At 38.1% G+C, this 21,729-nt stretch overlaps 1 protein-coding gene and 1 long non-coding RNA gene across 2 annotated transcripts; one reads left to right on the top strand and one right to left on the bottom strand.

Moving 5' to 3' along the window:
* Positions 1-12: 12 nt before the first annotated feature.
* Positions 13-20,490, top strand: LIAS (lipoic acid synthetase). Its single transcript, XM_059673176.1, has 11 exons — positions 13-188; positions 1,612-1,784; positions 2,736-2,829; positions 3,678-3,758; positions 6,318-6,474; positions 6,559-6,616; positions 8,054-8,182; positions 10,197-10,342; positions 11,849-11,919; positions 16,065-16,176; positions 18,669-20,490. The coding sequence occupies exons 1-11, from the start codon at positions 144-146 to the stop codon at positions 18,719-18,721; spliced, it is 1,119 nt and encodes a 372-aa protein (XP_059529159.1). The 5' UTR covers positions 13-143; the 3' UTR covers positions 18,722-20,490.
* Positions 11,478-15,422, bottom strand: LOC132220253 (uncharacterized). The gene is made up of 3 exons (XR_009449749.1): positions 14,794-15,422; positions 14,010-14,132; positions 11,478-12,378 (listed from the first exon to the last, which is right to left on the bottom strand). It is a non-coding gene; the product is annotated as an uncharacterized LOC132220253 (long non-coding RNA).
* Positions 20,491-21,729: the final 1,239 nt, after the last annotated feature.

The following is a 21,729-nucleotide window of genomic DNA, read 5'->3' as shown; positions in this document are numbered from 1 at the left end:
AAAGCAGCCAATCGGGAGCCAGCTTGAAGTTCCACCGGTTCAGTGGTATTTAAGGTCAGCTGTCATAAATACCAAGAGGATTTTCTACCTGTTTTTTCCTGGTAACTGGATCCCGGGACCCTGCTGGAAGACGGAAGAGGGAGATGTCTCTACGATGCGGGGTAGTGGTCCGCACCGTGAGACCCCAGGTGAGCGGCGGGACTTCAGGGTGCGGGCGTGGGGTGGGGGGCTCCATTCTCTTCAGTGCGCCCAATAATAAGGCCAACAATTTCTGATCATTTACTTCTACCCAGGCACTGTTCTAATCTTTTTTCTTTTTTTTTTAATGGAAGCAACAAATTGCTCTATTCTCGTGGCCTCGGGGTAACGTGTGCTGCTTTTTTTTTTAAAAAAAATTATTTTTATTGATTTCAGAGAGGAAAGGAGAGGGAGAGAGAATCATTGACTGGCTGCTTCCTGCACCACCCTCCCCTGGGGGTCTAGCGGAAAGCCCTGCTGGTGCCGTAACCGGGAATGGGCCCGCCCCACCACTGACTGAGCCCTGCCCGCGGGGCTCTAACCTTTTTTCACGTGGTGTCATTTAATGCTCCCAACTCCCCTGTGTGGTACAGTCTCTGGTATTGGTTTCTTTGTAGGTTCTCTGGCCCACGCTGAGAGCTTTTCTCTCTGTTTATCACTGAGTTGAACCCTGCACTTTTTGGAGCATTTATAGGAGCACTGTGTTGAGCACCCCTTATTATTTACTACTATAGGCCCAGTGTGCGAGATTCTTGCACTGGGGTGGGAGGTCCCTCAGTCCAGATTGTAAGAGGGCACAGGCCAGGCCAAGGGGTGCACATTGGGGCCAGGGAGGAATCGGGAGGTTGGCCAGCTGGGGAGGGATTTGGGAGGGCTCCAGGGCCTGGCAGGCTTATCCCTGATTGGCTGGACCCCAGCAGCAAGCTGTGCTACAGGTTGGAGCGTCTGCCCCCTGGTGGTCCGTGCACCTCGTAGTGAGTGGTTGAGCGGCTTTAGCATATCATTAGCATATTAGGCTTTGATTGAACAGATGACCGGACACTTAGCCTATTAGGCTTTTATTATATAGGAAGCATATCAGGCTTTTATTACATAGGATAGGATGTACTAGACACCACTCTGGAGGCTGAACACACAAACCTGTGCTGTAGGCTTTCCCGGAGACAAGGACAAGTGCTGTAGCAATCGTGCAGCACCATTAACAGAGGCTCTTCTTAAATTGTTGAAGATTCTTTTGCGGTAGATGTACTGACTAACGACTTTTGCAGTGTTTGGGCTATCTCCTCACCTTCGTATTCACATCTAGAAGCTAGGGGTTTCTTATGGTCAACAAATGTGCAGTTGACCCTTGAACGACAAGGGTCTGAGCTGCAAAAGCCCACTAATGAGGTGTGTTGTTGTTTTCCCCCCTGTCTGCATTTGGGAGTCCCGATGGGAAGGTAGGATTGTACGCGTTGATCCAGTTCGTTTTATACAGGGGATGTGAGCATCCTCAAATTTTGGTATCTGCAGGCAGGTGGGGAGAGGGGGGTATTAAATGGTAAGTAAATTATTCCAAACCCCACTAAATAAATGTCATAACGAACTCTTTAGGTATTTGGAAAATATTTGTGCAGTCCAGTCAGAGCAGTCAGTTCCTTGCCAGATAAAAAAAAGGAATTTTTACAAAATGGACCAGACCTTCAAGATTTTGTGTCTGGTGATCTTGCCGACAAGAGAACCTGGGATGAATATAAAGGAAACTTAAAGCGCCAGAAAGGAGAAAGGTAATTGAAATTTTGAGATCATTTTAATGTCCAATTCCTTCATCTTGCATTATTCTAAGATATAACCAAACCTTAGCGCATATTTTTAATCAGACTTGTTAAATTTAGCTTAAAATCATTAAAAGGAAGTGATAACAGACATAGAATAGGTAAGTAGGTGAAATTGTTGAAATGCTTTTCTCTGTGCTCTTCGATAATTTTCCTTCAACCTTTCTAGGGTGAACCGTCCTACACCTCCATCTCCTTTTTTCTATTCATCATCAAATTTCTTCAGAAAGTGAAGGTTATTACCTTACTACTAATCTATTAGACCTTGTTAAGTTTTTCATTGTAATTGGTTGTTTATGATCTAACTTGTGCTTCTCGAAGTCTATGTACATATGACCTATGGATATCTTGACTTAATTTAAAAGAAGGGTGAGAGGATTTCATGCAGAGGACAAATTGTTTTGCTGATACTTTACCCAACAACTTCTAGATCCCAAGTGGGTGGAAGTCAAGAGGAACCTGAGGATACATAGTCTTCACTCCAAATTTCAGATTTTTCTCATTTAATAATCAATAGAAAAATCGAGAATATAAAGTACAGCAGAAAATCCTCCTTAATCTGAAAAAATGTAGAATTTTTTCATTGGGAAATGAGATGTTCAAAACTTCCTCACTCTTTTTTGTTAGGATGGTGTTATTCTGTGCCTTTGAAAATGATAGGCATGAGTATAGTGCCCTGTTAGACACAAATATCAGTGTTTCCTAAAGTGTTTGAGCAAGCCTAAATTTGAATCTCTGTTCTTTCTTCTATGGCAAAAATTACAAGTTAATTCAGAATAATGGGGGGGAAAACCTCTTAATCAGGAATTAATAGATCAACATTTTATTAGATGAATTAATAGATCAAAGCTGTATGATTATTTGGGGATAAATTTGTTAATGGATAGTTTTCATTTTCCTCAGGTTAAGACTACCTCCATGGCTAAAGACAGAGATTCCCATGGGGAAAAATTACAATAAGCTGAAAAATACTTTGCGGAATTTAAATCTCCATACAGTAAGTTGTCAAAGTGTTAAATATGTCTCTTAACCAAAAGCCATACATTTTCTACATGTGTAACTTAAAAATTAATAAACTACATAGCAATAACAGTAAGTAAAGTGTTTAGGATGCATTACTATTAATAATGGAAATAAATTTTAAAATTATTTTCCTTACAAAAGAAACAAAAAGTAATTGAAGCCCTAGCTGGTTTGGCTCAGTGGATAGAGCATCAGCCTGTGGACCAAAGGGTCCCGGATTCGATTCCAGTCAAGGGCATGTACCTCAGTTGCAGGCTCCCCAGCCCGGGCCATGGTCAGGCTCATGCAGGAGGCAACCAATCAATGTGTTTCTCTCACATCAATATTTCTCTTTGCCTTTCCCTCTCTCTTCCACTCTCCCTAAAAATCAATGGGAAAATATCCTCAGGTGAGAATTAAGCAAAAAAAAAGTAATTGAATTTCTTAGCTTCTCATTTAATAGTAGGGGGAAAAAAGATTTTCCTGCATCTTAGGAAATGAGGGTTTGTTTGTTTTATATGACAAGTTAAGAGCTTGCTTGTAGGAAAGAGTATAAAGATAAATGTGAAACCTCATTTACATAATCCCAAATGTTAACTATACCACTTTGGTAACTGTTCAATATATATCCTTACAAACCTTTTCTTTGCACATATAAAATGTATACATTCATACAGTTTTTAACTTAATAAAGATACAGTTTGGCAACTTAACAGCATTTTTAAATAGTGAATTTCTTCATAAATATGTTGTAAAGATGTACAGGTAAAATGCCTAGTCACTCATTTGTTCAATTGGTAAATATTTTCAACCTGGTTGTACTCAGTTCCCTTTTGCTCACAGGTGTGTGAGGAAGCTCGATGTCCCAATATTGGAGAGTGTTGGGGAGGTGGAGAATATGCTACTGCTACAGCCACAATCATGGTAAGGCCAGTCTCAAATTCTAAAGCTTTAGTCTAGAAATTGAAAGGAAATGTTTTATGTCTTTCTCCTAAAAATATGCATTATGTGCCTCTGATCAGATTTTTCATTTCACATGGATTTTTTCGAAATGCATAAAAAAAACACCTGACAAAATAAACCAGCCTGTTATGATCTCTCCCTTCTCTGAATAAATCTCTGAATATATTATTGATTTTTCCATCTGTCTGACAATTAATCATGTGTTGTCTTGAGCTATATCTTCTATTAAGTTTTGGAACTGTTACTTATGGTACTGAACTTCTTTTTCCCCCTAAACAACAAGAATTTATTTTTCTCATGGGCTTTTGGTTGGCTGGGGTTCCACTGACCTTGACTGAGCTAAGCTGAACTCCAGGAAGTAGGTTGGGTTCAGGTCTGCTCTACAGAGCTTTATTTACCTTGGACCAGCAGCTCTCCAGGGCATATTCTTATGGAGAATGGAAGGAGTACAAGAGGGCAAGCCAACCACCTATGCACATTTGAGCTTTCTGCTTGGTCATGCCTGCTATCATTCTATTGGTCAAATTAAGTCATATGGCCAAGCCAAACATCAGTTGGGATTGAACATAAACTCCTCATCCAGTGTGTGGGGATTGCGGGGGGGGGGGGGGGGGGGTGTTGGGGGGGGGCCTGAAAGTTACATGGCAAATGGTGAGATGTATAACCTTAATTTGGTTGCCTAAAAATTTGGATTAACAGTGCAGTCTACCATATTTATCCAGAGGAGTGTGGATATAGAGGTATTGAGGTTAACCTGTATTATGTGCAACTGAGAATTCATGCTTGTCTGGAAAGGTCTGATAAACCATTGCATTGTACCAGCTGGAGGCTATTCACTTGAGGAAGTGGGGATTCTTATGAGATAGAGCTCCTTCTTACAATGCAGAGCCAACCAGGAGCTTATCCAAGTCACACAACCTCAGTTCTTGGAGGAGTCATTCTGAATACTCCATGATGGGGATCTCTGGTTCCACCCCTTACCAGGTCCCCTTTCCCACTGTTGACTCATAACTGGTTCCTGGGGAGAGTTCATTGTTTCATTAAAACTGTGAGACATTGGGCCAAAGCATCGTTGCTGTGAGTCCCCTCTGAGAGGGTTAAAGGGGGAGAGGAGCTCTCTCCTCAAACTACAACCCCTACAGAACATCTGCAATGGCTGTGCTTGCAGGGGGTAGACATGGTGGTGACCTGTGGCAGCAGCAGCAATGTCCTGGAGAAAGCGATACCCACAGAGAGCAGATTATTAACTTTTTATATGTTTTCTGTTTCATCTATTTAACAAGAAGGAGCTGTGCCTTCTATTTAATTTCCAGAGACCTGCATATTGATGTTCATTAAATATTTTATTTCTTTTAAATCATTTTATTAATATTAAATAGATACAAAAGAATCTCTATAACTTATGTGTAAGAATATCAATATAGCAATTAACCTAATAGCTCCAGTTTGAGAGTAGAACATTAGCATTATCTTTGAACCCGCCTATGCATTCCTTGCGGATCGCATCTGTTGGCGTCCAGCCCCAGCAGGTCCAGGGGTTCCCAAAGGTGTGGATGGAGGCAGAGTTCAGTATGATCATCATAGCTAGGTTCTCTTTTTATTGTCCTGTTACATCTGTATTTATATCATTTGATCCTATAAGCATATAATCACATCATGGTATGTTTTGGGTAATCTTCTACAGTTCCTTGTTTCATTTCCATAGTTTCTTCTCTGATCTTTACCAAAAATCCTGTTTCTATCTAGTTCTGTTGATTTTAATCTTGTCTAGGTTAACCTCTGTGTTCCATTATAAGGGCTATTCCAAGGTCGCTGCTCTACTGATAAGCTACAAGGAAGTGACAGAAGGAGATTATCCTACCCAGTAAAGGTTATGTCCTCCCAGCCTCGATGCTTGCCTTCCCTGGGACTGCCCTGTGTCGGTGGATCTCCAGGGGTATAGGCTTTGGTGCTTTCCCTGGTGGGCAGACCCCTGGGGATGTGGGCCCAACAAATCCCAAATTTATTGCCAACAGTCTTAGTCCAAGTTCTTCATAAGTAGTACATGGTATTTCTGTAACACTAGGGGGATTTACTGATTTATTCTCTTCCTTAGTCCTGTTAATCCCTAACCTGGGGAAACAACCTTTCTCGGGAGGTGGTCCTGTTTAAAACACATAGCGCTAAGAGGGGGAGCAAACCATATGCCATATACGCCAGGTCCCTTGAAACATAAGCTGTGCAGATGTTTCTTCCTTGCAGCGACTGTGTCAAGCAGCAAGGTTGGACCGGCTTCCGGCACGCATCCCCTTTCTTTTTCCCTTAACACCATTCTTAATCCTGAGTTTATCACTTTCTGTTTTTTTCTCCTTTTACCACATTATATTTGTGTCCCTTAACTATATTGCTTAGCTTTGAATGGTTCAAATTTCTTATAAACAGAGTCAAATTGTATTCATTCTTTGTAACTTTATCCTCTCAATATTATATTCTTGAGGGTCATCTGTCTACTTGATTGAAATGGTAACATCTCTATTTTAGTTGATGGGTGATACATGTACAAGAGGTTGCAGATTTTGTTCCGTTAAGACTGCAAGAAAGCCACCTCCGCTGGATGCCAATGAGCCCTACAATACTGCGAAGGCAGTAGCAGAGTGGGGTCTGGATTATGTTGTCCTGACGTCTGTGGATCGAGATGGTTAGTGTCATTATTACCTCTTCTGGAAATTGGCTCTTACTAATTTGTGGCATCACCTTGAGCAGTGGGCTCTCTTGTTTCTAGATTTGCCTGATGGAGGAGCTGAACACTTTGCAAAGACTGTATCATACTTAAAGGAAAGGTACTTGTGTAATTTAAGGACTTTTTTGGTCTCATATAAGTTCAGTATGGTCTTTACTTCAAAGCAGTGGTATTAACCTTTTTTTAAGGGGGGGAGGGGTGTTATAAATCCCTCTGATAATCTGCTGGAAATTATCTGCCATAAAAAAGCATATGTAAACATACAGATACATATTTGCAGAGATTTTAGGGATTTGGAGACACGAGCTTATCCACGAACCTTTGGTGCCCCTGCTTTGTATTTGAGTGCTAGTCTAAACTTCCTTTGAGTAATTTTAAAAGAAGTATAAAGCTGCAGTCTCCCTAGCACTGATTTTGAATAAATCATCATCTAGAAGGAATAAGGATGAGATAAGCTCCCACATTGTAAAAATATGTAAGTCTTGATGTAGATTTTATCTGTATTTATATGTCCTTGGAATTTTACCCATAAACCACATTTTGCAATTTTAACCTCATCCATTTAAAAAGATTTAAAAAGGGAGTTATGCCTATTTCCTATAGCTCAGTGCTAGTCTAGCACCTACATACTTAGTAAATGTTTCTTCAATGATTCTTGTAATATTTTCTACTTAATATATTTTATAATTCATTAAAAAAAATTTTGTTTGCAACCCACTAAATTGATTTCACAAACTACTAATGGGTTTCAACTTGCAGTTAACAAACAGTGAGTTACAGGATGTGTTCTTTCAATATCTTTTATATCCATGAAAGGGCATATTTTTCTTTACATCTGTTCTCTTAGGAAACAGCTCCCAAAACTTTACAGTTTGTGGAAAAATTTGTCAGCTGTCCTGGTTATTTCTGCTGCTGTCAGAGAAAGCAGCTCTATGAGCTAGTTCACATTTCAATGCTTGAATGTATAGATATAGCCAATATAAATAGAAAGATTAATATTTAGCTTACATTCTATTTAAGCAAAGCTCAACTTGATTCAGCAACTCAGAATAGCTTTTAAAGCCCATAACACTTGTGAAATATTTGCAAGGACAGTCCTATTTGATGAATTTTAAAAGAAATAAAAATCAAAGCAATCAAATAATGTTTACATTCACATAGAGATATCCCAATTTACTTTCTAAAAAATAAAAAATATATTTAACGTTGTAATACTTATATTTTAATTCCTAAAAAAATACATATTTTTTATATGCCTTCTTAGTAATGCTTAAAAATCTGCACAGTCTCAAAATGTATCCTGGTTGTCCTTGGCTTACAGATGTGTTTTAGCCACTGTGTACATATTATTTGATGTTCTGGATTTATTTTTTCATTAAACAGTTCAGTTATAAACATTTGTATGTTCATGCTTTTTGGGGCAGGATTCTAAAGATTACTGTGTTGAAACTGATACAGAATGTGTAGGGTGATTTCTGTTTTGAGCAGCAGTTATGTCAGTTCTTCTCAGTTTAATGCTTATCTTTTTTTCCTTTAGGAATCCAAAAATTCTTGTGGAATGTCTCACTCCTGATTTCCGAGGAGATCTTAAAGCAATAGAAAAAGTCGCTCTGTCAGGATTAGATGTATATGCACATAATGTAGAAACAGTTCCAGAATTACAGAGGTGATTACACATACAGAGTAATGTTGGAATGTTTTCTCACTTTTTTCAAAGGAGAATTTTGTAATAGACTTTTATAAAGTGAATTTTTTTAAACAAAAGCAACGTAAATAAGCCTGTTACAGAAAAATTAAGATAATATTGCCAACGAAAGAATGTGATCATCACCCATAATATTTCTACCCAGTATCAGTTTCCAACATCCAAGTATAAATATCATATTTATGCATGTGTATGTTTTGTTATACACACATAATGAGCATCATTTTTTCTTTTTTTGATACTATCTTATTACAAGTGCCAATGAGTTATTTTTTCAAAGAACAGTGTTAAAAAAATTACACAAGAGCAAATACTTTATAATTCTAAAAAAACAAACAAAAAAGACTATAAAATACATTTGGCATTAAGATATGCAATAAATGCCGAAACTGGTTTGGCTCAGTGGATAGAGCATCAGCCTGCAGACTGAACGGTCCCAGGTTTGATTCCGGTCAAGGGCATGTACCTGGGTTGCGGGCATATTCCCAGTAGGACATGTGCGGGAGGCGGCTGATCGATGTTTCTAACTCTCTGTCTCTCTCCTTTTCTCTCTGTAAAAAATCAATAAAATATATTTAAAAAAAAAAAGATATGCAATAAATGATGCCAAAGAAAAACTGGTATTCCGATGTATTTTAAAACCTCTTTTAAAAAGTAGACACTATATTTCTTTACTTTTTCAAAAAATTTTAGTGGGTAGGAATAATTATAGATTGTTATTCCACATTATGACTATGCTCATATTTCAAAAAAATAAAAATTATTTTAACCTTTAACATTCATTTTTATTAATCTTAGTAAAGTTTTTAATAATGGTCTTGTTAGTTTATAGACATTATACTGTGTTATAGAATTTGAAAGAAATATGATAAAGAATAACCATTTCCACTAAATCATAAACATTAGGGAGCATAATTTAAATTCAGTGGAGAAGTACTTTCAGAAAATAATGACTTTCTGTATTACCAGTTTTGGGGTTATTTTTTAACTCATTAATTGGTTTCCTCTCTTCTCAGTGAACTGGTCTCTGGTTAAAAATAACCACAACAACAAATCAATTACCCAAAAATAAAGGTTGCTTTTGATTTCAAATGAACGCTGGTTTAACATCAGCAATTTAAGAAATATATATTTTTATTGATTTCAGAGAGGAAGGAAGAGGAATATATAAACATTAATGATGAGAGAGAATCATTGATCAGCTACCTCCTGCATGCCTCCCACTGGGGATTGAGCCTGCACCTGGAGCATGTGCCCTGACCAGGAATTGAACTGACTTCCTGGTTCATAGAGCCACACCAGCCAGGCTAACATCAGCAATTTCTATCCATTGGGCCTTGTCCCAATTTAAACCATGGTTTGGCCCCTGTTGAAGTCTGGCACACAGCCTGTTCCAACCCTGCCCTATCTCATCATACCACCACCGGTGGGTGCCAATTTCCCTGTTTTCACTTAAGAAACATATCCTTTCCAGTGAAAATTCCAGAATCCTGCATTTTTTTAAACTAGGAGATGTCAATGTTGTATACTCACCAGCAGAGGGCAGCTCAGTCTTTTGAAAAGAAATTATCATAAAAGTTTCAGCCCTGAAATGCGGGTTTAAGTTAAACAGTTTTTTCTTTGTTCAATATGAAGATTTTCTTCCACGCTTTTTCCTTTGTTTCTTGACTACCTCTTATAATCACTCACTCTCAGCTTCAAAATTCTAGCTTCTCAAGTACTTCATAAATTGAATTACTTTTCTTTGCCCCAGACTTGAAAGGCCTTAACAGTCAACAGCTAGGGCGCCCGGCAAAGCCTTATTTTCTATCCTAAAGTAACAGTTAGACATCGGTGCACAAATTCTACCACTGAACCATAAGATGTGACGTAATGTCCAGAATGTACTTTTCTGGTCTTTCATGTTGCTTCCATAATTATGTGCTTAGTTGAACTTGTGGTTATTCTTGCTGACAACAGCCCTGCTGTTTTCAAGGAAAGTTCGTGATCCCAGGGCCAACTTTGACCAATCTCTGCGGGTCCTGAAGCACGCCAAGGAGGTTCAGCCTGATGTCATTTCTAAAACATCCATAATGTTGGGTTTAGGCGAGGATGACGAGCAAGTATATGCAACAATGAAAGGTAAAGGAATTGAAAATTAAAACTCTTTCCCATTTCATTTGAATAATAGCAGGAACCTCACTTTTTTATTGATTTTAAAGAGGAAGGGAGAGAGAGATACAAGCATCAATGATGAGAGAGAAGCATTGATCGGCTGTCTCCTGCACACCCCCTACTGGGGATCGAACCCACAACCTGGGCACGTGCATTAACTGGGAATAGAATCGTGACCTGCTGGTTCATGGGCCGATGCTCTACCACTGAGCCACAGTGGCTGGACAGGATCGCCACTTTGAAGGCCCCATTATGATTCCCTCCATAATCTCAGCGAAAGTTCCAAGAATTAAGTACAGTATATGTTTAGAAATAGTAACATAAAAAGGGAAGGATGTATGTTCTCTTAGAATTTTGTGGAATGATATGCAGGAAGGTCAAGATATGAAATTTGCATCCCATTTTATTTTCTACCCTTGTATCAAGTAAAAACATGATTTTGTCCACTTTTCTTGTTCAGTTAGACAATTTTTGAGAGCCATCTAGGTGTCAGGAGCTCTGGCCAGCACTGACAGTTCAAAGATGAGTAAGATGAATCCAGGCCTCTGAGAAAGAGCTTACTGGCAACATTGTCACATAACGTGATATATTTTGGACTTTGCTAACCTTAGTCCCGTAAGCCCATTTGCTTTGTGATTCTTAGGCTTTTTAAATTTTTAAACATAACAGCTTTTATTTTACCTGAAAGCCCTTGGCCTTCTTGTAGCTATTTATTGTTTCAAAGAGTAATGAGTTCAAATAGTAATTAAAAGCTTCTCTTTTCCACAGTTCATAATCTTTTACTAGAAAGATTCCAAAGTCAAAGATCAAATCACATCCCCAGTGCATATCTTGTACATTTACCTAAAGCCTTATATAGCATGTCTGGTCTACAGTGTGGGTGTTTTGGGGCCTTTGATATACTGTTCTCTTCATCTTTTCTGCCTAACAGACTCCTTCTCTAGACACTTTCCAACCCTATTTTAGCATTTATTCCATAGTACTGGAGTCATTCATCTTTATTTTTTTTAAATATATTTTATGGATTTTTTACAGAGAGGAAGGGAGAGGGAAAGGGAGTTAGAAACATCAAGAGAGAAATATGGATCAGCTGCCTCCTGCACACCCCCTACTGGAGATGTGTCGGCAACCAAGGTACATGCCCTTGGCCAGAGTCAAACCTGGGACCCTTTGGTCCACAGGCCAACGCTCTATTCACTGAGCCAAACGGGTTAGGGCTGGAGTCATTCATCTTTATATCAGCCCCCATGATTGTCTTAATCATTCCTATGTTTTCAGTCCTTACTATATCTCCTGGCACATAAATACCTTTGAATGAATAGGTACAGTCTTACTTTCCAACATCAGGATTATAGGCCAGGATAAAGTTCACACTGTTCTATAGTGAAATTACTTTCTGAAAAATTATCCTTAAATGTATAATTTTAGCATCACAGAAGCATCTGCTAATGTGTTTTTGTTTTTTTTCTCTAGCACTTCGTGAGGCAGATGTGGACTGTTTGACTTTAGGACAGTATATGCAGCCAACAAAGCGCCACCTCAAGGTACAGCTACCATGAATTGCCAAATGTTGGTAATTTTAATTAAATTTTTATTTTCCACAGGTAAAATTACAAAGCTGCTGGCTTTTCTTTAAAAATATTATTTTATTGATTTCAGAGAGAGAGGAGAGAGAGAGAGAGAGAGAGAGAGAGAGAGAGAGAGAGAGAGAGAGAGAGAGAAACAACAATGATGACAGAGAATCATTGACTGGCTGCCTCCTACACACCCCAAACTGGGGATCAAGTCCACAACCATTTATATAAAGCTCTAGAAAATACAAACTAATTTATAGTGACAAAGCAGTAAGTGGGGAGGGGTGGGAAGGAGGGATTGAGAAAACTTTTAAAGGTGATAAATACGTCCATTATACTGATTGAGTTGATGGTGTTTCACAGGTGCATACATATGTCAAAACTTCATTTAAACTTGTGTAGTTTATTACCAGTTATACTTCAGTAAAGCTCCTAAAAAGCACCAATATTTTCAGAATCACTTAAGAATGAGATATATCACAAGAAACAAAAGTTTGTAACTATGTATGGTGACGGATGTTAACTAGACTTACTGTGGCGATCATTTTGTAATATATATGAATATCAAATCATTATGTTGTGCACCGAAACTAATATAATGTTTAATGTTTTATGTCAATTATACTTCAAAAAAAAAAAAAAAAAAAGGACGAGACAGATAAGTACTGCCTTATTGACAGGCCACTACACTTTGAGTTCTTACTTCAAAGTGCCTGTGGCATAGTGGAAAGAGTACATTTCCCACTTGCTTGTCCAAGTTCCACCTCTGTCACAAACCTAAGTGACCTCAGTCGTCAGTGTCCGCATCTCTAAAACGTCCCTGCTTATTTTGTGTAGTTAATGAGGTGAGTGCCATCAGGCTTTATAATGTTAGGTGTCATGCAAACGTACTGTATTCAATATTATTAAATTAGCACAAAGATTGATATTTTCAACTTATAAAGTCTCTCTATGGCAATAAGCATGCTTTAAGACCTGCTCTTTTTAATAAACAATTTAATGAGAGAAAATGGAAATAGTGAATCATTGTTCTTCTCATGTGGAAAACAACACTTTTTCTACCAACTTTACTGAATGTAGAGACTGAGCAAGATAACAGGTATGAAATGCTTTGAAAAATCTTTGAAAACGTTTTGACAAATATTAGATGCTATTACTGTAACTATGCTTTATGTCCATGTGGCTAACATAATACTTAGAGGTACAGGGTAATGGTGGTTCAAAGGACCAAAACACTGGTCCTCAGTATTCCTTTAATTTTAATACTTACTAAATGCCTAACTAAACGTAGGCACTGGAAATCTAAAGTTGAATGAGGTATCTTATATTCGTCATCAAATTAAGTCCTTAAAGCATCCAGATAAGGAAAATGAGACTTCGAGGGGTTAAAGAGCAACAATCAAGTAAAAGAACAAATATCGCCCTAACAGATCTGGCTCAGTGGATAGAGTGTCGGCCTGTGGACTGAATGGTCCTGGGTTCGATTCTGGTCAAGGGCATGTACCTTGGTTGCGGGCTCAACTCCCAGTAGGGGGCATGTAGGAGGTAGCTGATGGATGTTTCTCTCTCATCGATATTTCTAACTCTCCTTTCTAAAATCAATAAAATATATTTAAGAAATACAATAAAAATCTACCTATAAGTTAAAAAAACACCCTGATATTTAAATCCATATATTCTACACTCAATAGTTTGCCCTTTTTACTGTACTCTCAAAATTGCTTATAATCACAAAAGCACTCAATACTAACAAATCATGCCACCTATGTGCTCTACATATATTTACTTATGTCTATTATATAATATGTAATATATGTAATATATAATATGTATGTAATATATAATAAATACAGGTGTCCCAAAAATATGTATACATACTTTAAGATCTGATAGCTCAGTTGTAAAAATGAAATGTATTTTAATAAACACTGCCTTTATAATTATTCAAAGTGTGTGTGTATAGTTTTCAGGACACACTATATGTATATACATATAAAATATATTACAAAGTAAAAACTAGAAATTGCCCTGTGCTCTATATTAAAGAAGACAGTACGTACATCTGTGCCGTAGATGAGGAAGTCACCAGTTAAGGCATGACATAAAATCCGGCACTTATCATCCACTGCTGGGAAGAGTCGAGTCTCACGCTCTTCTTGAGTATCCAAGAGTTCACTTTCTATCTAAAACAAAGAATAGCAGTGGCTCGTAGGGGAGGATCTTTTCCTTAGGTTCAGTTAAACATTCAGACTCAGCAGACTGCATAGGCCAGGTTACTCAGAAAGGCGTCAGACAGGAAGCACGGCTTACGAGCAGGGCAGCATTAGACCCCCCTCTTTAGCGGGAACACAGGCTCTGAAGTTGTCTAGTGGCTAAGCCCTGGCTTCCCAGAAGCAAAGAGCCAAGAACAGATGTGGCAGATGCCCTGGTTTGGAAGCCCCACATTCCAGGGCCAGTATCTCTTGGACAACTCAAGAGGCCTAGTTTCAAGGACCCCCACAAGCAATGTGCCTAACTGTACGAGTCAGTGCACTCCAGGGGGCCCAGATGTGTGGCATTCCCATCAGCGTTTATAGTTCATTTACGGTTTCTCCATGCAGTTACCAACAGGGTCGTTTTTACCATGAGCACTGTTGGAAGCAGCACAGTTGATAAACTGGCAGGTTTCTTGCCAGAGCTAGAAAACTAACTGACTATCTCCTGCAGAAGGGTAAAGGTTTTTGTCAATCCTTTATCCAGACCTGGCTTTCTAGCTAGTCTGTACAAGGTTGCTTCCAGAACGAAGTTTTTAATAAGACACTAAGTTAACTGAGCAGGCCTCCAGGACCTCAAAGTTATACTTACCAAGTGTAACTGGACTTTGCCTTCAAAAAGAGCAGCAGCGTAGTCTGAATGAAGGCAAACACTGGCTACTGTCCCCAGATACTCCACATCTTTCAATTTTTTCACACCTGTAGCAATTAAAACAAACAACACATTAAAATATGAATAAAATTATATAAAGATTTGCAAATAATGTTAACCTTTGCAAGGATGTTCTGAGCCTAAAATTTTTATTTTGGCCATGCTAAAGGAAATAGTTGCCATATAAATTTGCCTTTCAGAATTCTATAATGGTTCCCATGAAACAGAGTAATCGAAAATAAAATTACATGCAAAACAAATATTAAACCTTAGTGACAATAAGCTTAATGGTGTCTTCTATCTGAGAATAATTCTCAGGCTTGTTCTATTGCTGAGGGATATCTGACCTCCAGTGAGGGAAGGGACTGGATAGGGTGGGGAAAGAAGGAGGGGGAAAGCAAGGCTCCTTCAGATGCTAATAGTCATTATCCAAACAATAAAATCAGGGAGGAAACCAGACCAAGGAGTCACTGTGCAAAGGTAGATCCCACTTTTTATTATTTGTGTATTTGTTTGTTTGTTAATCCTCATCTGAGGATACTTTTCCATGGATTTTAGAGAGAGTGGAAGGAAGAGGGAGTCAGAGAGAGAGAGAGAGAGAGAGAGAGAGAGAGAGAGAGAGAGAGACATGCTCTTGACCAGAATCAAACCTGCACAATTTACAACAGTTAAAGTCCCAAGTGCCCATCAGTAGACGAGCGGATAAAAGAGCTGTGGTACATTTATACCTTGGGATTCTATGCAGCAGTAAAAAAGAAGGATCTCTTACCCTTTGAGGCAGCATGGAGGGGCCTGGAGAGTATTATGCTAAGTGAAATAAGCCAGATAGAGAAAGGTAAGTATCACATGATCTCACTCATATGTGGAATCTAATGAACAAAATAAACTGATAAACAAAACAGATCCAGAGACACAGAACCATAGAATGGACTGCGGAATCTCGGAAGGAGGGGAGGGTCGGTGAGTGGGAAGAGATCAACCAAAGAACTTGTTTGCATCTATGTATCATCTATGGACACAGACAATAGGGTGGTGGCTGGCGGTGGGGGCAGGCTAGAAGAGGTCAATGGGGGAGACGAGGGGATATATATAATACTTTCAACAATAAATAATTTTTTATGAAACCACCTTGAATGCATGGGTATCAATTTTCTGTAGAATCAAAATGATTTATGGAAATTCTAGAATCAAAATTAATTCTTTAAATCTAGGTTGAAGAATACATTACTCCTGAAAAGTTCAAATACTGGGAAAAAGTAGGAAATGACCTTGGATTTCATTATACGGCAAGTGGCCCTCTGGTGCGTTCTTCATATAAAGCAGGTGAGGTAGACTGTGGGATGGTTTCATGTAGGCCATAACTTTCCACATTTACATTTTAATAGTTGTGGTTGTCTTTTGTGAAGAAGAAAAAAAGTGGGGAGGGTTTGGGGGAACTTCCTTAGGAGATTTGTTTCATAAGGGTCATATTGAGGGAACATTTACTCTTAGTTGTTCATTTGTTAAATAAAGAATCCTTCCCTTCCCTACCTTAATATGTAATAGCTCAGCTACTCTGATGAAAGCAGAAGTAATCAGTTTATTCTATGCTTGGATATCAATAGTAGGTTACTCAGAAATGACAAAGATCCATCAAGCATATAACATGGTTTTTTGGAAAACGTAGTTATTTGACAATGATGCCAGTTGTTTCTTCAAACTCCAAATTTTAGATCAAACTAAACCCTTAAAAGTGTTTGACAGCATTGCTGCCTGCAACATTAATAGCTTTGTGTTTTTCCTCCCAGAGGCAACAGAAAAAAATTCTTAAGATTATTTTCCCTATAAACATTTTTTGTTTTTACTTGCTACATGCAATTTTTCACCTTTGTAATTTTAGCTCTTATTTTGATCCATAGTTTGAGCTGACTAGTGAAAATAAAAGCCTTTTCCAAGAGATTAAAAATCATGATAATGGCCATTAAAAGGTTTGTGAGAACATATCTGAAAATTTAATTTAATCCAAGAGATCTTTATGGTGTTTGCCCTGTCGGTTAGACTTAATTATAATTTTTTGAAGAATAAACAGCTAGTTATTTTTTGGATGTGTCTGAGCCATGTTGTTACTGTTAGTGATCTTTTCTTTTTATTTCATTTTATTTTTTAAATACTTTTATCTGCTCTATCCCTTTTATTTTTTTTTTTATTTTTAAATCCTCATCCAAGGATATTTTTCCATTGATTTTAGAGAGAATGGAATAGAGAGGGAAAGACAGAGAGAGACATCAATGTGAGAGAAACACATCAGTTGGTTGCCTCCTGCAGGAGCCCTGACCAAGGCCCGGGGCTGGGAAGAAGCTAAATTTGGCATGAATTATATTTATAAAAATTATACAAAGTATAAGTAATATTTATTGTGTTCCTGTAAAGAAATTAAATGAAGTAATAATAGCTTATCCTAGTTACAAAACCCAAGAGTTTGATTGACTGCATTGACAGAATGTGGGGACTTTGGAAACTTATAATTACAAGTGATTTATTCTTCAGGCAGTGCTAGCAAGCTAACACTATATGTAAAGAATAGAAAAATACCAGCTTCCAAAGTGGTTACAGTAGAGTACTGTCATTTGAAAGGAGTTTTTATTTTGTTGTTTTTGGTTTTGTGTATGTGTGTATGTTTTTAAGGAAATTTTCTAACATAAGGAAATTAATTACAAATATTTTAATGCTTTTTAAATTACCAGTAAAAGATCAAATTCTGGTTATAGAGCATTAGATTCAGACCATGCATTAGGATCTGATAATAACATTTGTTTCGCTCCTATCAGATTTAGATAGAGGTATGGAGCAGCAAGGATTGTTTTCTCCATTACTTGGCTAGTTTATGAGCTTTGGGATTCTTTGTGATTGTATACGGAAGGTTGCAATTCTAGTATACGGAAGGTTGCAATTCTACTCGTATATTTGGATGACAAAGAGACTTGATCAGACTCCTCATAAAATCAGACCTGCAGCTCTGAGCTCTGCCAATAAGCATTGAGCTGTGCTGTCACAGTGACAGACACACCTTAGGGGGTGGAGAAGAAGCCATTATAAAGGAAGAGCTCTTGCTTCCCTAGAGGGGAATGAGCTAAAGAGATTCCATCAGATGAGTCTGCTCAACTGAAACGAGGTCTGTTTTATAAACATCACATCTAGGCTAATAATGTAGCAGAATTGCTCTCTGAAAGGAATTGTGCCAACAGCAATACCTTTGTCAGTGATGAGGAATAGATAGTACACATAGTGTGGAATAAATGTACAGAAGACCCATAGATACAATAGGGTCATCCTTTTTAATACTGAGTTACTAGAAAGAATAATAGTAAATTATTTCATTCATATGTGGAATTTAATGAACAAACGGAACTAACAAGCAAAATAGAGACAGACTCATAGTGAGAGAGCAGGCAGACAGCTTTGGTGGTGGTGGGGGGGGTTGTGGGGGATGGAGGGATTGAACAAAAAAGAAAAAACTCATGGATACAGGCAACAGTATGGTGACTGCAGGGGAGCGGAAGGTGGGTGGAGGTGGGAGAGTGGTGATGGAAAAAATATAATAAAGAGGAAAAAAAACAAGAATAATAGTAGAGATTGTAGTGATCATAAAAAAATTATTTTAAGAATAATGACTAATCATTGTTGGGGAAAGAGCCAAAGATATAGGAGATATTGCCATTGAGAAGCGAGAAATGCCAACAAACACAAAAATCTTCTTTAAAGGGAAACACTGAAGTATAATTATTCTGACATTGACTTTAAATTGATACTAATCTATTTTCATTTTTCCTAAATAGGTGAATTTTTCCTGAAAAATTTAGTGGCTAAAAGAAAAACAAAAGCCCTGTAACACTTAACAAGACATTCAAGATCACAGGAATTCTAGAATTGGATTCCATTTGCTAACAGAGGTGGTGGCAGAATGCCTATGCTTCACTGGATGAACCCAATTTTTGTTTTAAGAAAAATGTCAATAAGTTGTGCATATTTTAATTATAGCAATTTATTTGCCTTTTAACATATCTTTTTTGTCCCCCAATAGACAGTTGCTTGCTGTGATGTAATCATAAAACATCCTGTAAGAGCTTACTGTTTTATAGTATAATTTAAAAATACATTGAAAACTTATAGCAAACCTTAAGCCTCTCTTACTTGTGCATCATTGATGCATTGCATTTCTGATAAATAACATACTGTGATGAAACAGGCAATATAGCTGGAGACTCTGATCAGATTACGTGTAATTAGATTTGTTCTTCACATAACAGTATAACATCATTGGGATGATTTAGAAAGGCTTAAGAGCTTGCATGTTGACTTTTACATTGGTGTGACCACTTTAGTTGGGCAAAATAGTTTTGCATCGGTTACTTGTTTAGGGCCTCTGTGAAACCAAGACCACGATGTTGTCCGAGACAGGGAAATGTGATCTAAGGGTAGTTTGCTATCACCATGCACTGTCCCTTTTATTCCTCACATTGCTCTGAGGAGGCGGTTGTATGCATAATAGTAGTGATCTGAGTAAGGAATTTATTTCCTAAGTACCAGGAACTTTTGACTGAATCTTGTCTTTCTTCTACATCTCACAAAGGAAGTCTTTAGGTGGCTATATTGTAAAATATGTAATGTGGATAGCCAGTTCTGTTTTGAGTTTTAAAATGTGTGAACTAGTATTTTTAATAAAAATAATGCATAACTTTGAAAATTAGTACATTTTAATTTCACTCACGGGAATCAAACATACTTTGATTCACTTTCTTTAGAGATCCTAGTAAATTTTGCCGTGTAAAATTAACTCCATCACTTTAAATGTAAACATCTCTGACAACCATCCTCCCTAGAATCTATTCTTTCACGGGAATAATAGATTAGATTTTAATGTTTCCTAATTTTGCACTATGGATGCGAATGGGAATGAAACATTTTAGCAGAAGAATCTTTTTGTCAAATGAAATTTAATGGAATCCAGTGTAAAATAATTAAAATGGCATAACTAACCATTATACCATGACTAAAATCCATGACCTAATGCCTGGGTCTTGCTGGACATTTGGATGTGATGAACATATACTGTAAAGGTATACTCCCTTGCACACCTGTAACAGACATACAGGCTTGAATTTTTAAGAGGCCAGGGCAGAGCTTTGACCTTCCTAAACAATGATGCATTAATAAGAAGTACATTTCGCCCCAGCCAGCTTGGCTCAGTGGATAGAACGTCAGCCCAAGGACTGTAGGGTCCCAGGTTCGATTCCGGTCAAGGGCATATACCTTGGTCGCAGGCTCGACCCCAGGTCCTGGTCAGGGCAAGTCCGGGAGATAACCAATCGATGTGTTTCTCTCACATTGGTGTTTCTCTCTGTGTTTTCCCCCCTCCCTTCCACTCTCTAAAAATCGATAGAAGAGTATCCTCCGGTGACAACAACAAAAAAGTACGTTTAAATGCAGAGGCACGGCAGGAGGTCTCTACAAAAATTCTTGATTGGGCAGCACAAGTTAATAAATACATCAGTGTTCTCCCATGTGTTACAGTGTGTTATGTGCCCATTTCAGTATGTCTGCTCTTTTTATTTATGTAGTACAGATGGTGTTTTTAATAAAGTGGAAATGATAAATGCACATTGTTGTTTTTTTAAGAAAACTAGCCCCTTTCCATCTGAGAAACCACCTCCTGTAACCCACTTCCTGTTTGGCGAGATAATAAATGTCTTTATTAATGAAACTGGTTTACTAGTAAATAGGAATTTCTCTTCCCTGAAGCTGGAAGCATTGTAACTTTAGAGGTATTATTACGTTAAGAAATGTGAGCACCAGTGGCCATAGGCAGAAAAATGGGGAAAACACCACAAAGAAAAATTCAGAATGTAAGTAGAGCAAAATAGCAGGAGCAGCAGCTGAGAGGGGTGTGAGTGGTCCTTCACCCCCTGGGGATTCCCGGCCAGTGCTCAGAGCCACACCTCCACACTGTAACATACATTTATGCTAATGATATACCATTGTAATGTATTTTACATTGGGCTTCCATGGAGATTTCATATGCCCAGGGTTCTCTTGCTAAAATTGTGTCCACCACATTTAAATTTTCAAGAGCTCTTTGATTATCCAATATTTTAAAAATAGCATCCTGTTCTTGTTTCCTAGCTGCAGTTTCTACCAATTTTCTCTCTAAAGATAGCTAGTGTTTTTTAAGTTGGAGTTTTCTGCATTGAGCATTGTCTGCTTCCTTTGTCTTGGTCTCTGCCCCTTGGGTTGAAGGCTCCCCTCAAATGCCTGTTGATCCTTGGCTCTCCATGCATACTAAGGGCTAAGACACTCTACAGCTAGCTGGAAGCTGGGGTGGGGGGAGCTATCAGCCAGTCAGAAAGACAATACCATATGATCTCACTTATATGTGGAATCTAATGAATGAAATAAACTGACCAACAAAATAGAAACAGGCATGGACACAGAGAACAGACTGACAGATCTCAGAGCGAAGGGGGGACTGGATGAATGAAGGTGAAGGGATTAGCCAAAAAACGTATACATAACATATAGACAGACAAAAGTGTAGTGATAGCCAGAGGGAAAGGAGAGTGGGGACTAGGTGGAGGCGGGCAAAGTGAGGGCAAATGGGGATGGAAAGAGACTGCTTGGAGCACTGAGCCCATGATGCAGTGTGCAGATGATGTTTTACTGAGTTGTACACTTGAAACCTGTATGGTTTTGCAAACCAATGTCACTCCAATAAATTAAATTTAAAAATAAAACTTTACTATAGGGTGCTGTGTGGGGGAGGGTTTGAGCTGGATTTTTTTTTTTTTTAAATCTTCACCCAAGGATATTTTTTTGTTTTGATTTAGATTGAGGAAGGGAGAG

This window comes from Myotis daubentonii, chromosome 1 (genome assembly GCF_963259705.1).
Source record: "Myotis daubentonii chromosome 1, mMyoDau2.1, whole genome shotgun sequence".
In the NCBI taxonomy this organism is placed as follows: domain Eukaryota; kingdom Metazoa; phylum Chordata; class Mammalia; order Chiroptera; family Vespertilionidae; genus Myotis; species Myotis daubentonii.
This window is presented reverse-complemented; position numbering and strand designations above follow the sequence as displayed.